This window comes from Epargyreus clarus, unplaced genomic scaffold, assembly GCF_041222505.1.
Source record: "Epargyreus clarus isolate Ecla_fem2 unplaced genomic scaffold, WU_Ecla_fem_2.2 ptg000003l, whole genome shotgun sequence".
NCBI classification, from domain to species: domain Eukaryota; kingdom Metazoa; phylum Arthropoda; class Insecta; order Lepidoptera; family Hesperiidae; genus Epargyreus; species Epargyreus clarus.
Genome location: NW_027332211.1, coordinates 7,198,370 through 7,222,831, shown reverse-complemented (window position 1 = coordinate 7,222,831; position 24,462 = coordinate 7,198,370). Strand labels below are relative to the sequence as shown.

The 24,462-nt window shown below is 32.1% G+C and overlaps 2 protein-coding genes across 3 annotated transcripts; both read right to left on the bottom strand.

The window, feature by feature from the left end:
- Window positions 1-253: 253 nt before the first annotated feature.
- On the bottom strand, window positions 254-8,533 carry LOC140752140 (cytochrome P450 4C1-like). Of its 2 annotated transcripts, none has more exons than XM_073086326.1 (9): window positions 8,366-8,533; window positions 8,183-8,292; window positions 7,139-7,229; window positions 4,616-4,798; window positions 3,767-4,161; window positions 2,336-2,404; window positions 1,718-1,886; window positions 802-981; window positions 254-427 (listed from the first exon to the last, which is right to left on the bottom strand). In XM_073086326.1, exons 1-9 carry the CDS (start codon window positions 8,514-8,516, stop codon window positions 258-260), a joined length of 1,518 nt encoding a protein of 505 aa, XP_072942427.1. In that variant the 5' UTR covers window positions 8,517-8,533; the 3' UTR covers window positions 254-257. The 2 variants fall into 2 exon arrangements, with proteins under 2 accessions (XP_072942427.1, XP_072942435.1); XM_073086334.1 differs by having other exon boundaries at window positions 8,183-8,237; window positions 8,366-8,491.
- Window positions 8,534-12,047: 3,514 nt separating this feature from the next.
- LOC140752121 (cytochrome P450 4C1-like) lies at window positions 12,048-20,543 on the bottom strand. Its single transcript, XM_073086303.1, has 9 exons — window positions 20,352-20,543; window positions 20,169-20,278; window positions 19,127-19,217; window positions 16,561-16,743; window positions 15,716-16,110; window positions 14,278-14,346; window positions 13,667-13,835; window positions 12,736-12,915; window positions 12,048-12,372 (listed from the first exon to the last, which is right to left on the bottom strand). The coding sequence occupies exons 1-9, from the start codon at window positions 20,500-20,502 to the stop codon at window positions 12,203-12,205; spliced, it is 1,518 nt and encodes a 505-aa protein (XP_072942404.1). The 5' UTR covers window positions 20,503-20,543; the 3' UTR covers window positions 12,048-12,202.
- Window positions 20,544-24,462: the final 3,919 nt, after the last annotated feature.

The window sequence follows — 24,462 nt, the reverse complement described above, 5'->3', positions numbered from 1 at the left end:
TAGGGGTGCTATATTCAATAACGACCTGTTAAATCAAATGAACGGACGTAATAAGCTTATTTCAAAAAATATATTATCATTTGTTACTTCAAAATACTAAAAAAATGTTTAAAAAATCGACTACGTACGTAGTTGTAGTCGGGTTTTTAGCTCCATAATAATTGCTAATTTAAGGAATAAGACAATTTCAGTTTGTATTTCAATTAAGTATTTAATTATAGCTAAAGTTCTTAAGTAGATACATAATGATTTTCGTTTCATATTCTATCTTTCCTTTGAACGAACTTTATATAAACAGGTCCTGAGTTTCTTAAAACCAAATCAGCAGCAAACTTTAAATCAGAAATCTTTGTTACGGGATGTAATTCGAAATTCCTCAATATTGCGCAAAGTGCTGATTTCATCTCCAACATGGCGAATCTTTGACCTGAAAAAATTGGTACCAATGTATATATTGAAAATAGTTAAGAATACTACCTACTTATGATAGTTAGTGTAATAATTATTACGCAAACTCCTTATATATTTTCAAGGCAATAAGTAGAATCAGTTTCATAGTCAAGAATTAATCGCAGTTACGGCTGCTACGAGTAAAGCTTCGCGGGCGCAGAACTTAAGATCCATTATATTTGTCAAAACGTAAAAACTCATGGTAAGGATACTGGAACTTAAATGTAAGCTTAATTGCTCAAAATCTTATATTTAATAAATAATAAATGTACTTAGTGGCATTTATCATTTATTATTTTATATCTAGTCCTTTTAAAACAAGAAGAATTCGAAAATATATTCTTTACCGACCTATACAATTCCTGGGTCCCGCACTGAAGGGTATATAGGCGAAATTATGCCGATCCTTGCAGTTTTCTGGCAGGAAGCGATCCGGATCGAAGAGTAACGGATTTTCATACAGATCTGCGCGTCGATGAAGATCGTAAATATGAATATGACAAACAGTTCCCGCAGGTACGGTGTAATTGCCTGAAACATCGAAATTATTTAAAAAAACAATATTAATAGAACATTGTCATGTTTCAAGAGCGCGACGTTAAGGTGGACGTAATAAATATGTTAAAAGCCCGAAGTACAGTAAATCTTAAGATTAACTGGAATTATTATTAATGATGAATCATGTTGTATAACAAATATAATGTATGTATGTAACTACGAATCATAAAGTTTAGGTCCGAATTATCGTGAATCGGACTTATCCGCTTAGTTTTGTGTTTTTTTTTATGTTCCAACCTAAACTAACCAATCCCAAACAATTTCACGCAGGCTTGGTATTGGTGGGTCCAAGACATGTAAAGTTAGTATGTACTTAAAATATAAATAAGCGATGACAGATAATAGTAAGGCATGTATTTTATTACTCCACCCCATAACTGATTTACGTATATCATGTACAGAGACTGGGCACAAAAATCTCAACACGTCTATTATTCGACATGTAGATCATTATAAAATTACTAAAAAATAGAATCATGCTTAAGGAAAGTGCAAATAGAAACTTCTAATCTTTATCTATATTTGTTTTATTACTTTATCCAAGTCTTTGAAAATATCGTATATAATGGCTGGTTAATGTGATTAATTTGGTGTTATTTTTCATTTTGACCAAATTGATTTGGTTTATTAACACACTAGTTAAGTGTGTTCTACAAACTTTGTTATATATTGTTTAATACATCATCGTTTAGACATCAGACAGACTTACTTAATTGAACAGTTTCGCTGATGACGCGGCTAATGAAAGGCACAGGAGGGTAGAGACGCATAGACTCCTTGATGCATCGCTCCAAGTACTGCATCTTGTTCAGGTCATCCATAGTGGTTGAACGCTTCGTCTCGCCGAATATCTCTCGTAAGTCTATTGCTATTTTTTTCTAAGAATATAATTTTAGCTTACATAGCTCAGTTAAACGACAAAGAAAAATGTCAGACTCATACTTAAGTCAATACAAAAACTGCTTCATTGTGCAAACAGATGTGACGACAGTACCTCCCCGGTCAAACCATCGCACCACCTTTCAAGCCCAAGTACCTAATGGTTGAAATGTTGAAGAAATATCGTTGAAAAATCTTTAAATATAATATTATTTCCATAAGAAAAAAAACTACTAAGTATTACTTAGTTATGTAGTGAAGGGTAAATATGTGTTAAAGCGTGGTAGATGAACATAGTTACTAGAGAATAATAAAGACTGAAGATTCTGTGTTGGACACATAATCTTGTACCTATACTTGTGTTCGGAGCTAAATGTTAGTTTTCGTACCTTCTTTTAAACTTACCAACTTCCAACTTTACATAATTAACAAAAACCTTAAAACTTACCTGAACATGAGGATTGTTTGCTATTGATAATAAACAATACGTAAGACTTGAAGATGTAGTGTCATGACCCTGAAAAGGAATAAAATGTAAAAAATAATCGAGTTTCTGCGAATCTTCTTTGCACAATGTCTATTATAACAAAAGTATATAATATTATATATTATTAAGTCCTTTTATAATAAAGGAGCAGCAAATCAGCCTCTGTCAGATATAAAGGTTAAGGTCTTAGAATAGAACTCTCCTAGCTGAGATAAAACACTGGTGCGTATACAAACAATGTCCTTGAAATTGGCTTCATATATACATATAAGAGAATAATTCAACTTTAAAACCAGAAAATGGAAGAAAAAAAAAAGGTTTGGAGTTCCTCATGTGGTGCCGAAGCATATGTTGATATTAACATATGAATTACGTTGCAAATTGTAGCACCTGCTCGCAACAACTTCAGAGTGGACTAGCAGTTTGGCGGGGACTATAACTAGTTACTAATATAAGCGTTACATTCCATGCAATAACGTTAGCTTTATAGGAATAACTACTTTACATCTTTTATAACAATCCTGATCCACCCATTATTTTATAATCGAGCAATATCTGTGTCGTCCTCTTGCCCTCACAAGATATAATATATGCGCATACAAGTAATTAAATATAACCAAAACATATGTATCATTATGATGTTACTAAAAAGTAGAAATAATAAACTAACGTATAGCGTGATTTCAGTTGGCTAATTTTGTAAGTTGGTTGATTCGACTTTCATCGCCAAAACCGAAATTATGAGAAATAGTGAAAAATGTTGAAAGGAATTACATGGCCGGTTTTAATAAAAAAAAACTGCATCATTAATTTAGTTTAATATATTCTCTAACCGGAATCGAACGGATTCACTTTGAAAAAAAAACAATATAACCCATATTCTACCATCGGGTAGTATCGCTTAAAAAGATCAAATTCGGGAAAGTAATGCTATTTGTAAAAATATTTACAACGATACATACCTATCACCAACAACACCCCTGCGTATAGGAAATCAATTAACATACACTGAGTCCAGAGACTAAAACTATATCTACTCGTATATAGGTCTTGCGTGAAGTTTATGAATAATCAAAATTGGTGATGCAAGTTTTTTTGAGGTTATACTACTTTTGGTGGCGTTTGGGAAAATATATATATTATATTATAGTATTGAATAGATAACTTCTCTTCCTTCGGAATAATGATAAATGTTGTTGGCTAGCAAATATTACAAATTACGTGTCGTAACGTTCAATATACATCAATCACTACTAATTGTAGTAATGTCTTATTTTGTAATTGTACCACTTACTACATGACCATTTTATTTATTTTTATTATTAAATACGACTAAAAAGTATTACGTGCATACATGAGTATCGTTACTTTTACTAAAGCATATCAACTAACCTCAAACATGAAAGTATCGACTTCCTCCTGTATTCCCATTTTGTCAATAGACCCTTCCTTTTCAGCAGCGATCAGTAAATCTAACATTGCGATTTTTTTCTTATTAATATTAAAATTAATATGTTGGGGATCATCTTCTAATTCATCACATTGTACTTCATTATTTTTAACAGCTTCTTTTCTGTCTTTTATAACTTTTGCAGTAAAACTGTGTATTGTTGACAAACTTTTTGAGTGTCGTTTCCCCGAAGGAGTTAAGTTAAATATGAAGTTTGGGTAGAGATACAACCGTACAAGCCTATGTACTAATATTTTCCCAATAGCGTATATGGCTTCTTTATAACTCATCCCTGTATTTGTACCTTCTTTATTTAGTTTCGTACCCATTGCAGATTCTGAAAAGGTGTAACATTAATTTGGGAATTTTAAGACAACAAAAAGGCATTCACATGTGACTGCTTGCTAAAATAATATATTACTTTATGTAATAGGACTGATGTGTGACTGCGGCGCACGGACCTTTCTAAGAAAGAGGGGCTTGCTACCGCCCTGGGAAAATGATAATTTCACTTATAGGTGCGCATCAATGTAATTTTCTGAGTGCAATCGTTTATAGAAAGGAATATAAGTAAAAATATATGTAAGGGAAAATGAAAATGTTTATATAAAATTATCAAAACTCAGCTTATTTCTCTGGAAGTGGACAAATATGAAAACAATGTTTCATGTTCATGACATAATCGATGAGTTGTTACATTTTTATCTTGTTGCATTCAGACCCAGAAATGTATGGAATCGTTTCAGTCTCTTTTAATGTAATTGCGATGCTTTCATTACAGATTTACATACCGCATAACGAGTTAAGAGTGAACTCAGATATAAGCGGTACAATGTCATGGATTTCTTCATTTGTTTTTTCTAATGTTTGCACGAAGCGTTGGTTGTTTTCTTCGAGATTTATGAAGTATTGGCGTAATACGTTGAAGTGGAACGCTGATGTAAGGACCTTTCTGCGATTCTGCCATTTTGTACCTACATAAGATAAAAATAAATATAAAACTGAAATAATTCATATGATATATTCCAAGTTAAAAATAAATTCTCATTTAATCCATCGTAAACATGGTAGATATCTTTAAGCAAATAATTTATAAGTAATACTCCGGTACTTATTACTGAGTAATGTCTTCTATTATTCCTTTTATAACATAATAATAATAAAAATATAATGATAATTAAAGTTAAACTTAACGTAAGTAAAATTAAATAATAAATATTTATTATATTATACTGTCTGAAGTGTAGTAATAGAGTACAGTAATATTGATTTTCATTATAAATTATGCATAACCATTGTCCACATATACACATTAGTACAGAATAATTAATACATAAATGTATCTAAACAAATATCGTAATTTTCTATCGCAAAATTTTTTAAGCAAAAACATATTGCGATAATGAAGAAAAACTGCATTTAATTCTATTCTGAGCAACGGACACGCAAAGGGCGTCCGCTCACTACTAGGGGTCACAATACCATCATCAATTAAAAACCGGTAATGTCGGTACTAACCTCATTACATCATTTAATCAAAACCGGTATTTTCGATACTGACCCCAGACTAATCCCGGTATTCCGGTTTTTTTCGATATTTCCGAGATTAAGATAAAGTAAGTAGTTTTTATTAAGTATTTTGCTACATATGTTAAGTTAGGTACAGAAGTTTATGATTTATTAACGACGGTTTGTGTTCCGAATTCATCTACAAATGAAACATATAAAAATATATGTGGATAACTGGAAAAAGAATACGTTGTTGAGCTTAAAAAAATGTCAGAAAATTGTGAATTTAAGAACTTAAATGAAGAGAAAAGATCAATAATTGGAGATGTTAAATACCATTGGAAAAGCTAGCTTAGCAGTTAGCATTCAACCATGAAAACAACAGGAACAAACAGATGTTTCAGTTACAGAGAAAAAATGTAATTAGAATAAAATCGGTGGATTTCAATTCAATAAATCAATAAACCAACAGAATATATCATATTTTTGCTGAGGAAGGAATGGACATTTAAAATCACAATGTTCACTTAAAGAAAAAATCTGGAGCGAATGTGATTTCAAAGGACATACGATACAAAGTTTGTAATAAATATAAGGTATTTAAAGAGAAAAACGTTAAAACTGGTGGAGAATAACGCGATTTATATTTCATACCATTTAATATAGTCAAATCATAACTCACACTTTCCAGAGAGTGTTTTTTTTGCGCCCAGACGAATATGGAGTAGGGCAACCCTTTGCGGAGGGAGGCAGGTGAATGCTCAAGCACGCACAGGCTGCGATAACGACGATGGTGGGAGGGAATATTGCTCGGTTTGGGAATACCGATGATTGATGATCTTGGCATAAATCTTGGAATGAAACAGGCATTGCAAATAATGTCCAGAGAGTACTTGTCAGTACTTCATTTATACAACAGTACTTAAAATACACGCACTCGTGCGCGCGTATTTTGACTTAAATGGCGTGTAACTCTATTTTATTTTATTTTAATAAACACCGAAAATCCCGGATTTTGTGAAATTAAAACCGGTATTAATATTTTCGAAATCCCGAATCCCGGTTTGCGACCCCTACTCCTCCCTACTCCCTACAGACAGTTTTAAAATTGGTAGACCAGCAGTGTTCAGTGCTGCTGTGTTCTTTTTTGAAGTGCAAGGCGTGGTAAGGGAGACATACTTTTCCGAGGAATTTCAACTTGGTACTCAGGGGTACATGCGCATCTGTGGCCAACCTCAGGTATCTAATCGGGTATCTAATCTTATCTGGGATTGATTACGGATGTTCATGGGTAGCAGTATCCACTTACCACTATGTTATAAAAAAACGGCCTGGTATTCGCCCCGGGCATCTATAGCTTGCAACGGGCAGTATGTATTGGTGGCACTTATTTAATTTTACGAAAAAATAAACATTTAATGATAAATTCTGTAATTACGACCCTTCTGTAATTCTTATTCTGTGACGACCCGCGTGGCGGAGCGGTCATCATGACGGTCTGACGCGCAAAGGGTTCCGGGTTCGATCCCCGGCCAGACAATCTAACTAATGAATTTAGATTTATTTTTCTGGGTCTGGGTGTTTGTGTATTTGTCTATGTATGTGTCCATGACACCCACGACACAGGGAATCCTAGTGTGGGGCTGTGAGTGTAGAAAGAAAAAAAAATCATCGATAAAAATGATCGAACACAAACACAATACAGCGCAAACGGTTCCGACTCCGAGAACCGGATGCCCTAAAGTGTGTAAGTGTCATTTTTGTATGAGTAAATCATTTTATGCACCACTTAATACAAAATTTACCTTTGCTAAGAAGTAGCCCATCTCGCAGCCATGGACGCAATAATGTGTAAACAATGCTTTTTTCATTATGCTTCATACTTGAAGTCACTATCTGAAAATGTTTGTATTAAAATTAAAAATAAGCAAATATACGAGTACCAGACATTTTCTACATTTTAATTGATGTTTGAATCCTTGTTGGTATATTAAACTTTAAACACACGTTCGCACTTTCTAGATCTATTATTAGGTTGGTAACAAAGTTCCCACTGATTTTTTAAGCCTACATTCCGTTTAAAACATTAAAAATAATATGTTTTGTTTTACCAATTAAGATGTTCCAAATTTTGAGCTAATTATAGATAGATAGTTAAGGTATTTTATATCTGAGAGACAAAGTTTATTTACATAATATGTCAAAGGTTATAAAGGTATTAATTTTGATAAGAGTTAATTAATAAATACTATCAAAATAATTATCAAAAAAAGTATCAAAATAATTGGTAATTTATGACTGACTACTTTAACTTCAATGGCTACCTCGTTAAAGATAGATATGCTGTCGCGCACTTTTATTAGAACAATTTAAGACAAACACATCCATCCATCCATCCTCACAAACTTTCGCCTTTGTAATGTTAGTAAAATTAATGGCTTGTTATTTGTTTTTGAAAATAAACTTTAAAAACTTATAATAATGGCAAAACCTTACTTGCCAGCCTATTAGGACGCATGTTTCCCTCCTTTGAAGACCATTTTGGAATATTAGTAAGTCTCATCAGATACGTGTAGTCAGAAAAAGTCTGTTTGAAACTAATAGAGCCGATGTAGGTGGGTTCTCGTAAAAATAGAACTAATAAAAATTATAACGCCGTTAAAACAGAAGCCTTTTATAGAACAGAATAGAATAGAATATATTATTTCCATAGAATAGGTACATAATCAGGTGTTACAAAATGTAGGTCCTCTTATTCTGCTATCAATACGGTAGAATGCAAATTAAAGATTATATTTCGGAAATTAAAAATTAAAATGTAACCATACATGAAATAAAACAAAACTCACCTCGATATCATCTGGCGTGTAAATATTAATTACTCCAAATGAAAACATATAAAATCTGTAAATACCGTTGTATTTCTGAGCCCAATACCGAAGTAATGAAAATAATTCAACTGTAAAAGTATATAAACAGATTGAAAATTATGTTGTAAGATTATACAGCAGAATTGCTAGAGACTAAAATACCTGGAGAGTAAATAAAATCTAACGTATTCCCAATTATAAAGCGAACCTGGTTACCAGGAATTCGTTTAAATATGGTCGCAGTTCCATTATAATTTAAAAAATATTCTAATACACACAATATAATAAGAATTGTAATTAAAATAAAAAACATGTTTGACACAACTGATCTCGTTGCGAGCGCGCTAGATAATATTACAAATGAGTGTCTGACTCTCGGTCATTGATACTTATTATAATGCAACTTCAACAAGAACATCCACAATTAAATCCGTGCATATTTATTTTTATCCCGCTTTTTAGGGTTCCGTACCCAAAGGGTAAAAACGGAACCCTATTACTAAGACTTCGCTGTCTGTCCGTCTGTCCGTCTGTCCGTCTGTCCGTCTGTCACAGGGCTCTACCGCTTAAACCGTAATAGATAGACACATGAAATTTTGACAGAGGAGGCATAACGGTGGCAGCTATAACAACAAATACTAAAAATAAAATAAAGTTGAATATTAAAGGGGGTCTCCATACAACAAACCGGATTTTTTCGGCATTTTTCGATCTAACTGTTAAACTGTACTAGGTAGACGGTTGAAATTTTTACAATACGTTTACTACTATAACTGGTATTATAATAAATACAAATAAGAACCATAAAACATATTTTAATATACTTATTTTAATTTTATTATACGTTGATTACGTATAATCGTCGTCCCATCGTCACCCCAACGCCATCTATTTGTGTGTTATATAACTAAGTATTGTTGAAAATTTACGTATCATTCATCATCACCCCAACGCCATCTATTGTTGTTTCATATGACTAAGTATTGTGGAAAATCATAAAATAAATAAAAATAATAGTAGTACGGTAGTACGGAAGCCTCCATGTGCGAGTTCGACTCGTACTTGTCGAATTATTTCTAAGTTGTCATGAGTATTTTTTTATCTTGTTTACTTATAATTTCTACGTGACACGGCGAACTTTCTAACGCCTAAGAATTTAGTGTTATAATAAAATTGATTATCTTTGAAAATATTTAAAAAAGGAAATAAATCAAGTAGCAGCAAAGCATTTGCTTTATTGGATATAACCAAATGATTTGCGTATTTTTATTAGTCTAAACTTGCTGCACACAGTTAGGTACATCTTTATTTTTTCTGAATTTTTCAAATGATAAATCTAAAAAAAGTACGAGAATGAATATCGGTATAGCTGTTTTTAAGTTATAAACACAAAAAATGGTTACCACTAGTGGGCGATAGAGTACCTACATGAAACTGTTTGATAATAGCTTCATCATACTTAATTGCTAATTTAAGGAATAAGAAAACATCAATTTGTATTTCAATTAAGTATTTAATTATAGACAAGGTCCTAAGTAATTACCTACTGTTTTTCAATTCATATTTTATCTTTCTTTTGGACGAACTTTACATAAACAGGTCCTGAGTTTCTTAAAACTAAATCAACTACAAAATTTAAATCAGAAATCTTTGTTACAGGATGTAATTCGAAATTCCTCAATATTGCGCAAAGTGCTGATTTCATCTCCAACATGGCGAATCTTTGACCTGAACAAAAAAAAACAGTTATACGAAAAATAATGAAGCTAAAGTCTTACTACAGCTGCAGCTGCGGTTTTATTATATTCGTCTTCTAAACAAAATACGTGTATAGTATGAAAATACCGAGTATAATATACAGCAACATTATGATGACGAAACACACGTTATGTCAGTTCGGGCATTAGCGTATGAATAATCTTGTGACTAAAAGATAAGACTCATATGTTTCTCTGCAGTATTACACGAATTAAAAAAAATATGATTGCATGCTTAATTGTTTGCATTTACAAGGGCTTTTTATTGCAATGTAAATGACCGACAAGTAGCGGATAATAATATAATAGGGATCATAGTTCATCGTCATCATAGTTTGAATGGAAATTTCACATTTTACAAGACTGCGCAGAGAAAGGTTTTGTTTGTATGTATGTCTCATTGTTTGACATGGTCCTACAGCCCAGATGGCTTGACGGATTTTAACACAAGAAGTTTCGTTAAATTCGTCTAAATTGTGGGAGTGACATAAACTCTTTATTAAAGAAGTCGTTTTCTTTTATAATAAGTAAGTATGTTAATGTCCTTATACGTTCAATAATATTTTATTTTTATGCCATGGTTTGGTCCCCTAAAGGACCAGCAATGGATACCATGAGAAGGAAGTACCTAAAACTAGTATTTATAAACATTCAGTACATTAATTGGCGTGCTCATATTTGCCGCTCTTTATATCAAGTTCCGTGAAACTAGTACAAAGTTATAAGTAGTTAAAAATAGATCTTTTATATGGAACTAATTCATAAACGGTTTACCAAATATAAGAGATTGTGAGTTCGTCAGTAATATAGTTCGTCGTAATATATGTGTGTCAGGTAAATTATATAAGCAATTTGTGCTTTAAATAATTTAGTGTATTAACGATAATCCCACCTGTATGTCCAAATAGAAAACAACAACACAAAAAATCTTTAGTAATTTTTTTTAACTTATTAATTCGATTGTGCACTAATGGGGTTTTAGTTTTAAATTTACTTTACTATATCTCTAAAGCAATCCCATTCTATTAGACTCTTCAAAACTAAACACACGAGTCTAAACTCGATGGGTGTACCATTAGCTATTGAAGAGTTCCGCTATCTATCCGGGCTTCATCATCAGACCCTCATTACCAAGTTCAACCTATTGAAGAGCTCAAAACGAATCACACAAACCTATATTCGAGAAGTTATTAATAACCACTGAACAATACATAAGATTAAAGATATCGCCTTACTTTATTGTTATCCTACACAATTACACATATAATTATTATAGGTACAAGGTTTCATTTTGATTCGACAATTAAAGGTTAAATTATACCTTTCAAGATATTACATTGTTAGTTAGTGTTTTACACGTGTTTAATACAATGTATTGTTACAAGAGAAGCTAATATAAAGGGAAAACACTTTTGACCTGTTTTTATAATCTTAAATAAGATTTTTATCATTATTATCCGTCTACGGCGAAGCAAAGAGGAGGATTATGATTTTGACCGCTACTATCTATGATCAGGTGTACCCTTATAACTTCTAAACTTATTATCATAATTTGGCACATGAGGTATCATTGAAATTTACTTAATCGTTTGCTGGTTAAAGGTTGAGTAAAATTATAATTTATTGAATATAGCAACCTCAAATGGGCTCTAGGGGTGCTATATTCAATAACGACCTGTAGCATTACCATGAGTTGGCATAGAAACGCCACTATAGAAATGGTAAATAGGAAACTATTGTCATTTTGCTAGTGAATAACATAACTACTATCGTTACGGTATTTCTTGACAACGTCTGTCAAATTAATGACTCATGGGACCGAATTTGTATGGCAATAGATCATAATGACATTCGCTAGCGATTTGATTTCGATAGGTTTTTTACGTATCGAGTTACGCCACTACGGATTTTAGTTCTACGAGTAACCACCAGAGGCGCTGTACAATTTTTCATACATTTATTTTACGCAGTCGCTAGCGAGTAATACTTTTGTAAACTCATGGTAGTCCTACTGTTAAATCAAATGAACGGACGTAATACGCTTATTTCAAAAATATATTTTCATTTGTTACTTCAAAATACTAAAAAAATGTTTAAAAATTCGACTACGTACGTAGTTGTAGTCGGGTTTTTAGCTCCATAATAATTGCTAATTTAAGGAATAAGAAAATTTCAGTTCGTATTTCAATTAAGTATTTAATTATAGCTAAAGTTCTTAAGTAGATACATAATGATTTTCGTTTCATATTCTATCTTTCCTTTGAACGAACTTTATATAAACAGGTCCTGAGTTTCTTAAAACCAAATCAGCTGTAAACTTTAAATCAGAAATCTTTGTAACAGGATGTAATTCGAAATTCCTCAATATTGCGCAAAGTGCTGACTTCATCTCCAACATGGCGAATCTTTGACCTGAAAAACATTGGTACCAATGAATATATTGAAAATAGTTCAGAATATTACCTACGTTATGATAATAATTATTACGCAAACTCCTTATATATTTTCAAGGCAATAAGTAGAATCAGTATCATAGTCAGGAATTAATCGCAGTTACGGCTGCTACGAGTAAAGCTTCGCGGACGCAGAACTTAAGATCCATTATATTTGTCAAAACGTAAAAACTCATGGTAATGATACTGGAACTTAAATGTAAGCTTAATTGCTCAAAATCTTATATTTAATAAATAATAAATGTACTTAGTGGCATTTATCATTTATTATTTTATAGTCCTTTTAAAACAAGAAGAATTCGAAAATATTTTCTTTACCGACCTATACAGTTCCTGGGTCCCGCACTAAAGGGTATATAGGCGAAATTATGCCGATCCTTGCAGTTTTCTGGCAAGAAGCGATCCGGATCGAAGAGTAACGGATTTTCATACAGATCTGCGCGTCGATGAAGATCGTAAATATGAATATGACAAACAGTTCCCGCAGGTACTGTGTAATTGCCTGAAACATCGAAATTATTTAAAAAACCAATATTAATAGAACATTGTCATGTTTCAAGAGTGCGACGTTAAGGTGGACGTAATAAATAAGCCCGAAGTACAGTAAATCTTAAGATTAACTGGAATTATTATTAATGATGAATCATGTTGTATAACAAATATAATGTATGTATGTAACTACGAATCATAAAGTTTAGGTCCGAATTATCGTGAATCGGACTTACCCGATTACACAAAATTCATTGTGTGCTGCGAGCTCAGTTTTTTTTTGTGTTCCAACCTAAACTAACCAATCCTAAACAATTTCACGCAGGCTTGGTATTGGTGGATCCAAGACATGTAAAGTTAGTATGTACTTAAAATATAAATAAGCGATGAGAGATAATAGTAAGGCATGTATTTTATTACTCCACCCCATAACTGATTTACGTATATCATGTACAGACACTGGGCACAAAAATCTCAACATGTCTATTATTCGACATGTAGATCATTATAAAATTACCAAAAAATAGAATTATGCTTAAGGAAAGTGCAAATAGAAACTTCTAATCTTTATCTATACTTGTTTTATTACTTTATCCAAGTCTTTGAAAATATTATATATAATGGCTGGTTAATGTGATTGATTCGGTGTTATTTTTCAATTTGACCAAATTGATTTGGTTTATTTACACACTAGTTAAGTGTGTTCTACAAACTTTGTTATATATTGTTTAATACATCATCGTTTAGACATCAGACAGACTTACTTAATTGAACAGTTTCGCTGATGACGCGGCTAATGAAGGGCACAGGAGGGTAGAGACGCATAGACTCCTTGATGCATCGCTCCAAGTACTGCATCTTGTTCAGGTCATCCATAGTGGTTGAACGGTTCGTCTCGCCGAATATCTCTCGTAAGTCTATTGCTATTTTTTCCTAAGAATATAATTTTAGCTTACATAGCTCAGTTAAACGACAAAGAAAAATGTCAGACTCATACTTAAGTCAATACAAAAACTGCTTCATTGTGCAAACAGATGTGACGACAGTACCTCCCCGGTCAAACCATCGCACCACCTTTCAAGCCCAAGTACCTAATGGTTGAAATGTTGAAGAAATATCGTTGAAATATAATCTTTAAATATAATATTATTTGCATAAGAAAAAAAACTACTATTACTTAGTTATGTAGTGAAGGTTAAATATGTGTTAAAGCGTGGTAGATGAACATAGTTACTAGAGAATAATAAAGACTGAAGATTCTGTGTTGGACACATAATCTTGTACCTATACTTGTGTTCGGAGCTAAATGTTAATTTTCGTACCTTCTTTTAAACTTACCAAGGTTAGCATAATTAACAAAAACCTTAAAACTTACCTGAACATGAGGATTGTTTGCTATTGATAATAAACAATACGTAAGACTTGAAGATGTAGTGTCATGACCCTGAAAAGGAATAAAATGTAAAAAATAATCGAGTTTCTGCGAATCTTATTTGCACAATGTCTATTATAACAAAAATATATAATATTATATATTATTAAGTCCTTTTATAATAAAGAAGCAGCAAATCAGCCTCTGTCAGATATAAAGGTTAAGGTCTTAGAATAGAACTCTCCTAGCTGAGATAAAACACTGGTGCGTATACAAATGTCCTTGAAATTGGCTTCATATATACATATATGAGTATAACTCAACTTTCAAACCAGAAAATGGAAGAAAAAAAAAGGTTTGGAGTTCCTCATGTGGTGCCGAAGCATATTTTGATATTAATATATGTGTGTCCGCTCTGAATATAGAAATGAATTACATTGCAAATTGTAGCACCTGCTCGCAACAACTTCAGAGCGGACCAGCAGTTTAGCGGGGACTATAACTAGTTACTAATATAAGCGTTACATTCCATGCAATAACGTTAGCTTTATAGGAATAACTTCTTTACATCTTTTATAACAATCCTGATCCACCCATTATTTTATAACCGAGCAATATCTGTATCGTCCTCTTGCCCTCACAAGATATAATATATGCGCATACAAGTAATTAAATATAACCAAAACATATGTATCATTATGATGTTACTAAAAAGTAGAAATAATAAACTGACGTATAGCGTGATTTTAGTTGACTAATTTTGTAAGTTGGTTGATTCGACTTTCATCGCCAAAACCGAAATTATGAGAAATAGTGAAAAATGTTGAAAGGAATTACGTGGCCGGTGTTAATAAAAAAACTGCATCTTTAATTTAATATATTCTCTAACCGGAATCGAACGGATTCACTTTGAAAAAAAATCAATATAACCCATATTCTACCATCGGGTAGTATCGCTTAAAAAGATCAAATCCGGGAAAGTAATGCTATTTGTAAAAATATTTACAACGATACATACCTATCACCAACAACACCCCTGCATATAGGAAATCAATTAACACACACTGAGTCCAGAGACTAAAACTATATCTACTCGTATATAGATCTTGCGTGAAGTTTATAAATAATCAAAATTGGCGGTGCAAGTATTTTTGAGGTTATACTACTTTTGGTGGCGTTTGGGAAAAAAAAATTATAGGTACGTATTGAATAGATAACTTCTCTTCCTTCGGAATAATGATAAATGTTGTTGGGTAGCAAATATTACAAATTACGTGTCGTAACGTTCAATATACACCAATCACTACTAATTGTAGTAATGTCTTATTTTGTAATTGTACCACTTACTACATGACCATTTTATTTATTTTTATTATTAAATACGACAAAAAAGTATTACGTGCATACATGAGTATCGTTTTACTAAAGCATATCAACTAACCTCAAACATGAAAGTATCGACTTCCTCCTGTATTCCCATTTTGTCAATAGACCCTTCCTTTTCAGCAGCGATCAGTAAATCTAACATTGCGATTTTTTTCTTATTAATATTAAAATTAATATGTTGGGGATCATCTTCTAATTCATCACATTGTACTTCATTATTTTTAACAGCTTCTTTTCTGTCTTTTATAACTTTTGCAGTAAAACTGTGTATTGTTGACAAACTTTTTGAGTGTTGTTTCCCCGAAGGAGTTAAGTTAAATATGAAGTTTGGGTAGAGATACAACCGTACAAGCCTATGTACTAATATTTTCCCAATAGCGTATATGGCTTCTTTATAAGTCATCCCTGTATTTGTACCTTCTTTATTTAGTTTCGTACCCATTGCAGATTCTGAAAAGGTGTAACATTAATTTGGGAATTTTAAGACAACAAAAAGGCATTCACATGTGACTGCTTGCTAAAATAATATATTACTTTATGTAATAGGACTGATGTGTGACTGCGGGGCACGGACCTTTCTAAGAAAAAGGGGCTTGCTACCGCTCTGGGAAAATGATAATTTCACTGATAGGTGCGCATCAATGTAATTTTCCGAGTGCAATCGTTTATAGAAAGGAACATAAGGAAAAATATATGTAAGGGAAAATGAAAATGTTTATATAAAATTATCAAAACTCAGCTTATTTCTCTGGAAGTGGACAAATATGAAAACAATGTTTTTCATGACATAATCGATGAGTTGTTACATTTTTATCTTGTTACATTCGGACCCAGAAATGTATGGAAGCGTTTCAGTCTCTTTTAATGTAATTGCGATGCTTTAATTACAGATTTACATACCGCATAACGAGTTAAGAGTGAACTCAGATATAAGCGGTACAATGTCATGGATTTCTTCATTTGTTTTTTCTAATGTTTGCACGAAGCGTTGGTTGTTTTCTTCGAGATTTATGAAGTATTGGCGTAATACGTTGAAGTGGAACGCTGATGTAAGGACCTTTCTGCGATTCTGCCATTTTGTACCTACATAAGATAAAAATAAATATAAAACTGAAATAATTCATATGATATATTCCAAGTTAAAAATAAATTCTTATTTAATCCATCGTAAACATGGTAGATATCTTTAAGCAAATAATTTATAAGTAATACTCTGGTACTTATTACTGAGTAATGTCTTCTATTATTCCTTTTCTAACATAATAATAATTAAAATATAATGCTAATTAAAGTTAAACTAAAAGTAAGTAAAATTAAATAATAAATAATAAATACTTATTATATTATACTGTCTAAAGAGTACAGTAATATTGATTTTCATTTATAAATTATGCATAACCATTGTCCACATATACACATTAGTACAGAATAATTAATACATAAATGTATATAAACAAATATCGTAATTTTTATCGCAAAATTTTGTAAGCAAAAACATATTGCGATAATGAAGAAAAACTGCATTTAATTCTATTCTGAGCAACGGACACGCAAAGGGCGTCCGCTCACTACTAGGGGTCACAATACCATCATCAATTAATCAAAACCGGTATTGTCGGTACTAACCCCATTACATCATTTAATCAAAACCGGTATTTTCGGTACTGACCCCAGACTAATCCCGGTATTCCGGTTTTTTCGATATTTCCGAGATTAAGATTAAGTAAGTAGTTTTTATTAAGTACTTTGCTACATATGTTAAGTTAGGTACAGAAGTTTATGATTTATTAACGACGGTTTGTGTTCCGAATTCATCTATAAATGAAACATATAAAAATATATGTGGATAACTGGAAAAATTTAACATCCTATAAAAAATCATGTTTTACATCAAGCAGAACTCCGCAAATGCCAAAAATCAAGTGCATCCATAGAAGAATACGTTGTTGAGCTTAAAAAAATGTCAGAAGATGTGGAATTTAAAAACTTAAATGAAGAGAAAAAGATCAATAATTGGAGATGTTAAATACCATTGGAAAAGCTAGCCTAGCAGTTAGCATTCCACCATGAAAACAACAGGAACAAACAGATGTTTCAGTTACAGAGAAAAAATGTAATTAGAATAAAATCGGTGGATTTCAATTCAATAAATCAATAAACCAACAGAATATATCATATTTTTGCTGAGGAAGGAATGGACATTTAAAATCACAATGTTCACTTAAAGAAAAAATCTGTAGCGAATGTGATTTCAAAGGACATACAATACAAAGTTTGTAATTAATATAGGTAAGGTATTTAGAGAGAAAAACGTTAAAACTGGTGGAGAATAACGCGATTTATATTTTATACCATTTAATATAGTCAAATCATAACTCACACTTTCCAGAGAGTGTTTTTTTTTGCGCCCAGACGAATATGGAGTAGGGCAACCCTTTGCGGAGGGAGGCGGGTGAATGCTCAAGCACGCACAGGCTGCGACAACGACGATGGTTGGAGGGAATATTGCTCGGTTTGGGAATACCGATAATTGATGATCTTGGCATAAATCTTGGAATGAAACTGGCATTGCAAATAATGTCCAGAGAGTACTTGTCAGTACTTCATTTATACAACAGTACTTAAAATACACGCACTCGTGCGCGCGTATTTTGACTTAAATGGCGTGTAACTCTATTTTATTTTATTTTAATAAACACCGGGATTTTCACCGGGATTTTCGGTATTTTCGGTGCCGGGAAACTCCTCCCTACTCCTTACAGACAGTTTTAAAATTGGTAGAACAGCAGTGTTCAGTGCTGCTGTGTTCTTTTTTGAAGTGCAAGGCGTGGTAAGGGAGACATACTTTTCCGAGGAATTTCAACTTGGTCCACAGGGGTACATGCGCATCTGTGGCCAACCTCAGGTATCTAATCGGGTATCTAATCTTATCTGGGATTGATTACGGATGTTCATGGGTAGCAGTATACACTTACCACTATGTTATAAAAAAACGGCCTGGTATTCGCCCCGGGCATCTATAGCTTGCAACGGGCAGTATGTATTGGTGGCACTTATTTAATTTTACGAAACAATAAACATTTAATGATAAATTCTGTAATTACGACCCTTCTGTAAGTCTTATTCTGTGACGACCCGCGTGGCGGAGAGGTCATCATACCGGTCTGACGCGCAAAGGGTTCCGGGTTCGATCCCCGGCCAGACAATCTAACTAATGAATTTAGATTTATTTTTCTGGGTCTGGGTGTTTGTGTATTTGTCTATGTATGTGTCCATGGCACCCACGACACAGGGAATCCTAGTGTGGGGCTGTGAGTGTGGAAAGAAAATCATCGATAAAAATGATCGAACACAAACACAATACAGCGCAAACGGTTCCGACTCCGAGAACCGGATGCCCTAAAGTGTGTAAATGTAATGTTTGTACGAGTAAATCATTTTATGCACCACTTAATACAAAATTTACCTTTGCTAAGAAGTAGCCCATCTCGCAGCCATGGACGCAATAATGTGTAAACAATGCTTTTTTCATTATGCTTCATACTTGAAGTCACTATCTGGAAATGTTTGTATTAAAATTAAAAATAAGCAAATATACGAGTACCAGACATTTTCTACATTTTAATTGATGTTTGAATCCTTGTTGGTATATTAAACTTTAAACACACGTTCGCACTTTCTAGATCTATTATTAGGTTGGTAACAAAGTTCCCACTGATTTTTTAAGCCTACATTCCGTTTAAAACATTAAAAATAATATGTTTTGTTTTACCAATTAAGATGTTCTAAATTTTGAGCTAATTATAGATAGATAGTTAAGGTATTTTATATCTGAGAGACAAAGTTTATTTACATAATATGTCAAAGGTTATAAAGGTATTTATTTTGATAAGTGTTAATTAATAAATACTATCAAAATAATTATCAAAAAAGTATCAAAATAATTGGTAATTTGTGACTGACTATTTTAACTTCAATGGCTACCTCGTTAAAGATAGATATGCTGTCGCGCACTTTTATTAGAACAATTTAAGACAAACACATCCATCCTCACAAACTTTCGCCTTTGTAATGTTAGTAAAATTAATGGCTTGTTATTTCTTTTTGAAAATAAACTTTAAAAACTTATAATCATGGCAAAACCTTACTTGCCAGCCTATTAGGACGCATGTTTCCCTCCTTTGAAGACCGTTTTGGAATATTAGTAAGTCTCATCAGATACGTGTAGTCAGAAAAAGTCTGTTTGAAACTAATGAAGCCGATGTAGGTGGGTTCTCGCAAAAATACAACTAATAAGAATTATAACGCCGTTAAAACAGAAGCCTTTTATAGAATAGAATAAAATAATTTATTTCCATAGAATAGGTACATAATCAGGTGTTACAAAATGTAGGTCCTCTTATTCTGCTATCAATACGGTAGCATGCAAATTAAAGATTATATTTCGGAAATTAAAAATTAAAATGTAACCTGGTTAAAATTAATACATGAAATAAAACAAAACTCACCTCGATATCATCTGGCGTGTAAATATTAATTACTCCAAATGAAAACATATAAAATCTGTAAATACCGTTGTATTTCTGAGCCCAATACCGAAGTAATGAAAATAATTCAACTGTAAAAGTATATAAACAGATTGAAAATTATGTTGTAAGATTATACAGCAGAATTGCTAGAGACTAAAATACCTGGAGAGTAAATAAAATCTAACGTATTCCCAATTATAAAGCGAACCTGGTTACCAGGAATTCGTTTAAATATGGTCGCAGTTCCATTATAATTTAAAAAATATTCTAATACACACAATATAATAAGAATTGTAATTAAAATAAAAAACATGTTTGACACAACTGATCTCGTTGCGAGCGCGCTAGATAATATTACAAATGAGTGTCTGACTCTCGGTCATTGATACTTATTATAATGCAACTTCAACAAGAACATCCACAATTAAATGCGTGCATATTTATTTTTATCGCGCTTTTTAGGGTTCCGTACCCAAAGGGTAAAAACGGAACCCTATTACTAAGACTTCGCTGTCTGTCCGTCTGTCCGTCTGTCCGTCTGTCACAGGGCTCTACCGCTTAAACCGTAATAGATAGACACATGAAATTTTGACAGAGGAGGCATAACGGTGGCAGCTATAACAACAAATACTAAAAATAAAATAAAGTTGAATATTAAAGAGGGTCTCCATACAACAAACCGGATTTTTTCGGCATTTTTCGATCTAACTGTTAAACTGTACTAGGAAGACGGTTGAAATTTTTACAATACGTTTACTACTATAACTGGTATTATAATAAATACAAATAAGAACCATAAAACATATTTTAATATACTTATTTTAATTTTATTATACGTTGATTACGTATAATCGTCGTCCCATCGTCACCCCAACGCCATCTATTTGTGTGTTATATAACTAAGTATTGTTGAAAATTTACGTATCATTCATCATCACCCCAACGCCATCTATTGTTGTTTCATATGACTAAGTATTGTTGAAAATCATAAAATAAATAAAAATAATAATAGTACGGTAGCACGGAAGCCTCCATGTGCGTGTTCGACTCGTACTTGTCGAATTATTTCTAAGTTGTCATGAGTATTTTTTTTATCTTGTTTACTTATAATTTCTATGTGACACGGCGAACTTTCTAACGCCTAAGAATTTTGTGTTATAATAAAATTGATTATCTTTGAAAATATTTAAAAAAGGAGATAAATCAAGTAGCAGCAAAGCATTTGCTTTATTGGATATAACCAAATGATTTGCGTATTATTATATTAGTCTAAACTTGCTGCACACAGTTAGGTATATCTTTATTTTTTGTGAATTTTTCAAATGATAAATCTAAAAAAAAAAATGTGAGCCGTCACGGGACGCCTGGCAGATGTGAAACATCGACATTATTTTGTAAAAGTAATATGCAGAAAAGAACATATTGTGATAGGAACTAAATATGTCATAATGATAAAATAAAATATTACGATTTTATCCAGATAACGATGACTATTTATTGAATAAACATTTATTTTCATTAAATACAAAAATTTACGAATTTATTTCAAAGCGTGACTACTTAATGGAGAGAATCGCACAGTGAATCGCACAGTGCGCATGGCGACGCGTCGCCACACCGTACACACTACTGTATATAGACTGTATATATATACCATCGTATGCGTGCGATGTGCGTGGCATGCGTCGCCACGCCAGAAATCAGTTTTACGTGCGGCTATAGATGTTTCACATCAAAATTAGTATATTCTGGTACTATTAGATTTACAAAATCTTACATAACATTAATAGTATGTCTTGTGTTTAACTGATCTTGGTGACGTCCAGTTTCAATAATAATATTTTGTGACCCCTGTGATGATTGTTGGGTTCTGAATTATTTATAAAAAATATGTTATTAAAATATACAGAAAAAAATAAATTGGCTCCAATATATTAGTAAACTCAAGAATCTTAGCTAGTTATTTCAATATATTACTAAAATCGTAAATTATAAGTATCAATAAATAATGAATGTTTCACAATAAATGCCACTATGATTAGAAAAATTAATTAATTTTTGTTTAATGTTCATATTTATAACAAATAAGAAAAAACTTTCGTGCGCTGCACGCCATCAGCTGATTTTGAAATACAATTCTGTCAGTCTTAATAAATTTATTCTCTGAGAAGAATGACATTAAAATTAATTAATAATTTAAAAACATTGTATGCAATGATTTTTATGTGAATTTTAATCTACCAAGATAGTAGATTTTACATTTGCTGGCGCTCAAAACACACCAAATATACGCGTGCTTAATGCACAGATAAATGCATACTTTAATTATAAAAAAATAATTAACTTACTGATGACTTGATGGTGTGTCATAGTGTGATTTTGCTTTCTTTGCAGAAGGCTGATCACTTTCACTCTCTAAATTATCACGGTCAGACATTTTATTATCAGAAAAATAAGCGGGCAATACTTAAAACATACAAAATACGTCAAGTGGTGTAAAACGAGTTAAAACGACTCCAGTCGCTCTCGCGCGGCGTAGTAATACACACGAATGTCACTGAACACGTTAAACGTCATTATTTTGAATTTTAAGCCTCAAAATGCCTTCTTGTGCAATGCATAAATACAAAAATTATGCTCGAAAAAGAAACAAGATTCATGGAATCACCTATCACACGTAAATGAAGAGAAATTATTAAATTTTGTTTATTTTTCGTGTTCGATCCGCCATGATTACATGAGTAACCAGAAAGAGACAAAGTATGTTTTTGTCAATGAAAGTGATAAAGACGCAAAATGCATGGTCATGCATTTTGCGTCTTTATCACTTTCATTGACAAAAACTTTCATTGATTGAATTGAACTGTCATAGATCAATGAAAAAATTTTCATTGATCTATGACCATAGATCAACAGAACAGAAGTGACATTTTATTGAAGCTCACGATGTTCATACGTGTATGTTATAGTTTAAGATCCCACTGCTTAATTTTTATATTAGTGTGTTTTAGTCAAAATATAACTTTTTATAGTTTATTTTAATAAAATAAAATCGATATATGGGAAATTCTGTATCCTAATCTCTAAATTTTCTTCGATATCTGTGGTAAATAATAAAAAATATTACCATAAAATTTATATAGGATAGTATACGGTATTTTAAAATTTCTTTAATTGAATAAATTAACCTAAACATAATTTAATAAACAATCTTTGTATAGCCAGAAATTAATCCTCAAAAAGACCACGGTAAGATTATATAAAATTCGCATGTCACGATGTTAGTTACTGTACTCCTGCGAAACGCTCTTACTGATTTTCATCAAAATTTATATGCATATTCAGTAAGTCTGAGAATTGGCTACTATCTATCTATTTTTCATATCTCTTAAGTGATAAGGGTTGTTCACCCTTAACATTTTTTTTATTTATATGGCAACACAATGTTTGCTGGGTCAGCTAGTACATTTATAAAATGTACACAACTTTGCAATTAATGGTCGTGTGTAAAATAAAACTGAAAATAATAAACATAAATTAGTAAAGATACTTCGCCGCCTTGAAATTGAATGAAGCCACAAACGGCTTATTAGTAAGTTTTTTTTGAATTCTTGACAAATAAAAACATTTTTAGAGAAAATTTACAAATAAATAACTAATACTGCGTAATTTACATAATAGATAAATAATTATTTCAAATATTTTAGGGACATTTTAGCACGGAGACGTGGCAAAACTTTTTTACGCAACTATTTCAATTCTCAAAACTGGGTACATTTTCTTGTTAGGAGTGAGTAATCTTTACTAATATACGATAATAAATATAAACAATTTTTAAATCGTATATTTTAAACCAGTCGATACATCTGTATAGATACATTCTTTCATCAAATTATATATTTATATAATAATAATTTATTTAGTTAAACTGTACTATAACATTTCTACGTAAACGATGTACTAAAACTATTATCGACAGTTCTGGACATTTTTTACCTTCTGTTCCATTATTTCATTGTCTTTGACAAGCATGAGTATCAATGAGAAATATACGTCCATACGTCCCGTTTTTAACGGGACAGTCCCTTTTTTCGATGCTTCGTGCCGTTGTCTCCGAAATGAACCGTTGCCATTGTCAATTAAGTAACAGTAAATATTATAATTGTGAAAAAAACATGGGGTGCTCCATTTATCGTTTTCATAAAGCGCCCCACATTTTTTGCACAATTATACTATTTACTTTTCCTTAAATGATTCCTAGATTGAAAATTAT

Bases quoted from the DNA above. Each gene is read 5' to 3' on its own strand.
- LOC140752140 (XM_073086326.1), bottom strand. From the start codon at position 8,516: ATGTTTTTTATTTTAATTACAATTCTTATTATATTGTGTGTATTAGAA. The intron at 4,799-7,138 runs GTAAATTTTGTA...TATCTTATGTAG, and splicing joins TGGGCTACTTCTTAGCAAAG to GTACAAAATGGCAGAATCGC. The intron at 428-801 runs GTCGGTAAAGAA...CAATTTTTTCAG, and splicing joins GGGACCCAGGAATTGTATAG to GTCAAAGATTCGCCATGTTG.
- LOC140752121 (XM_073086303.1), bottom strand. From the start codon at position 20,502: ATGTTTTTTATTTTAATTACAATTCTTATTATATTGTGTGTATTAGAA. The intron at 13,836-14,277 runs GTAAGTTTTAAG...TTATATTCTTAG, and splicing joins CAAACAATCCTCATGTTCAG to GAAAAAATAGCAATAGACTT. The intron at 12,373-12,735 runs GTCGGTAAAGAA...AATGTTTTTCAG, and splicing joins GGGACCCAGGAACTGTATAG to GTCAAAGATTCGCCATGTTG.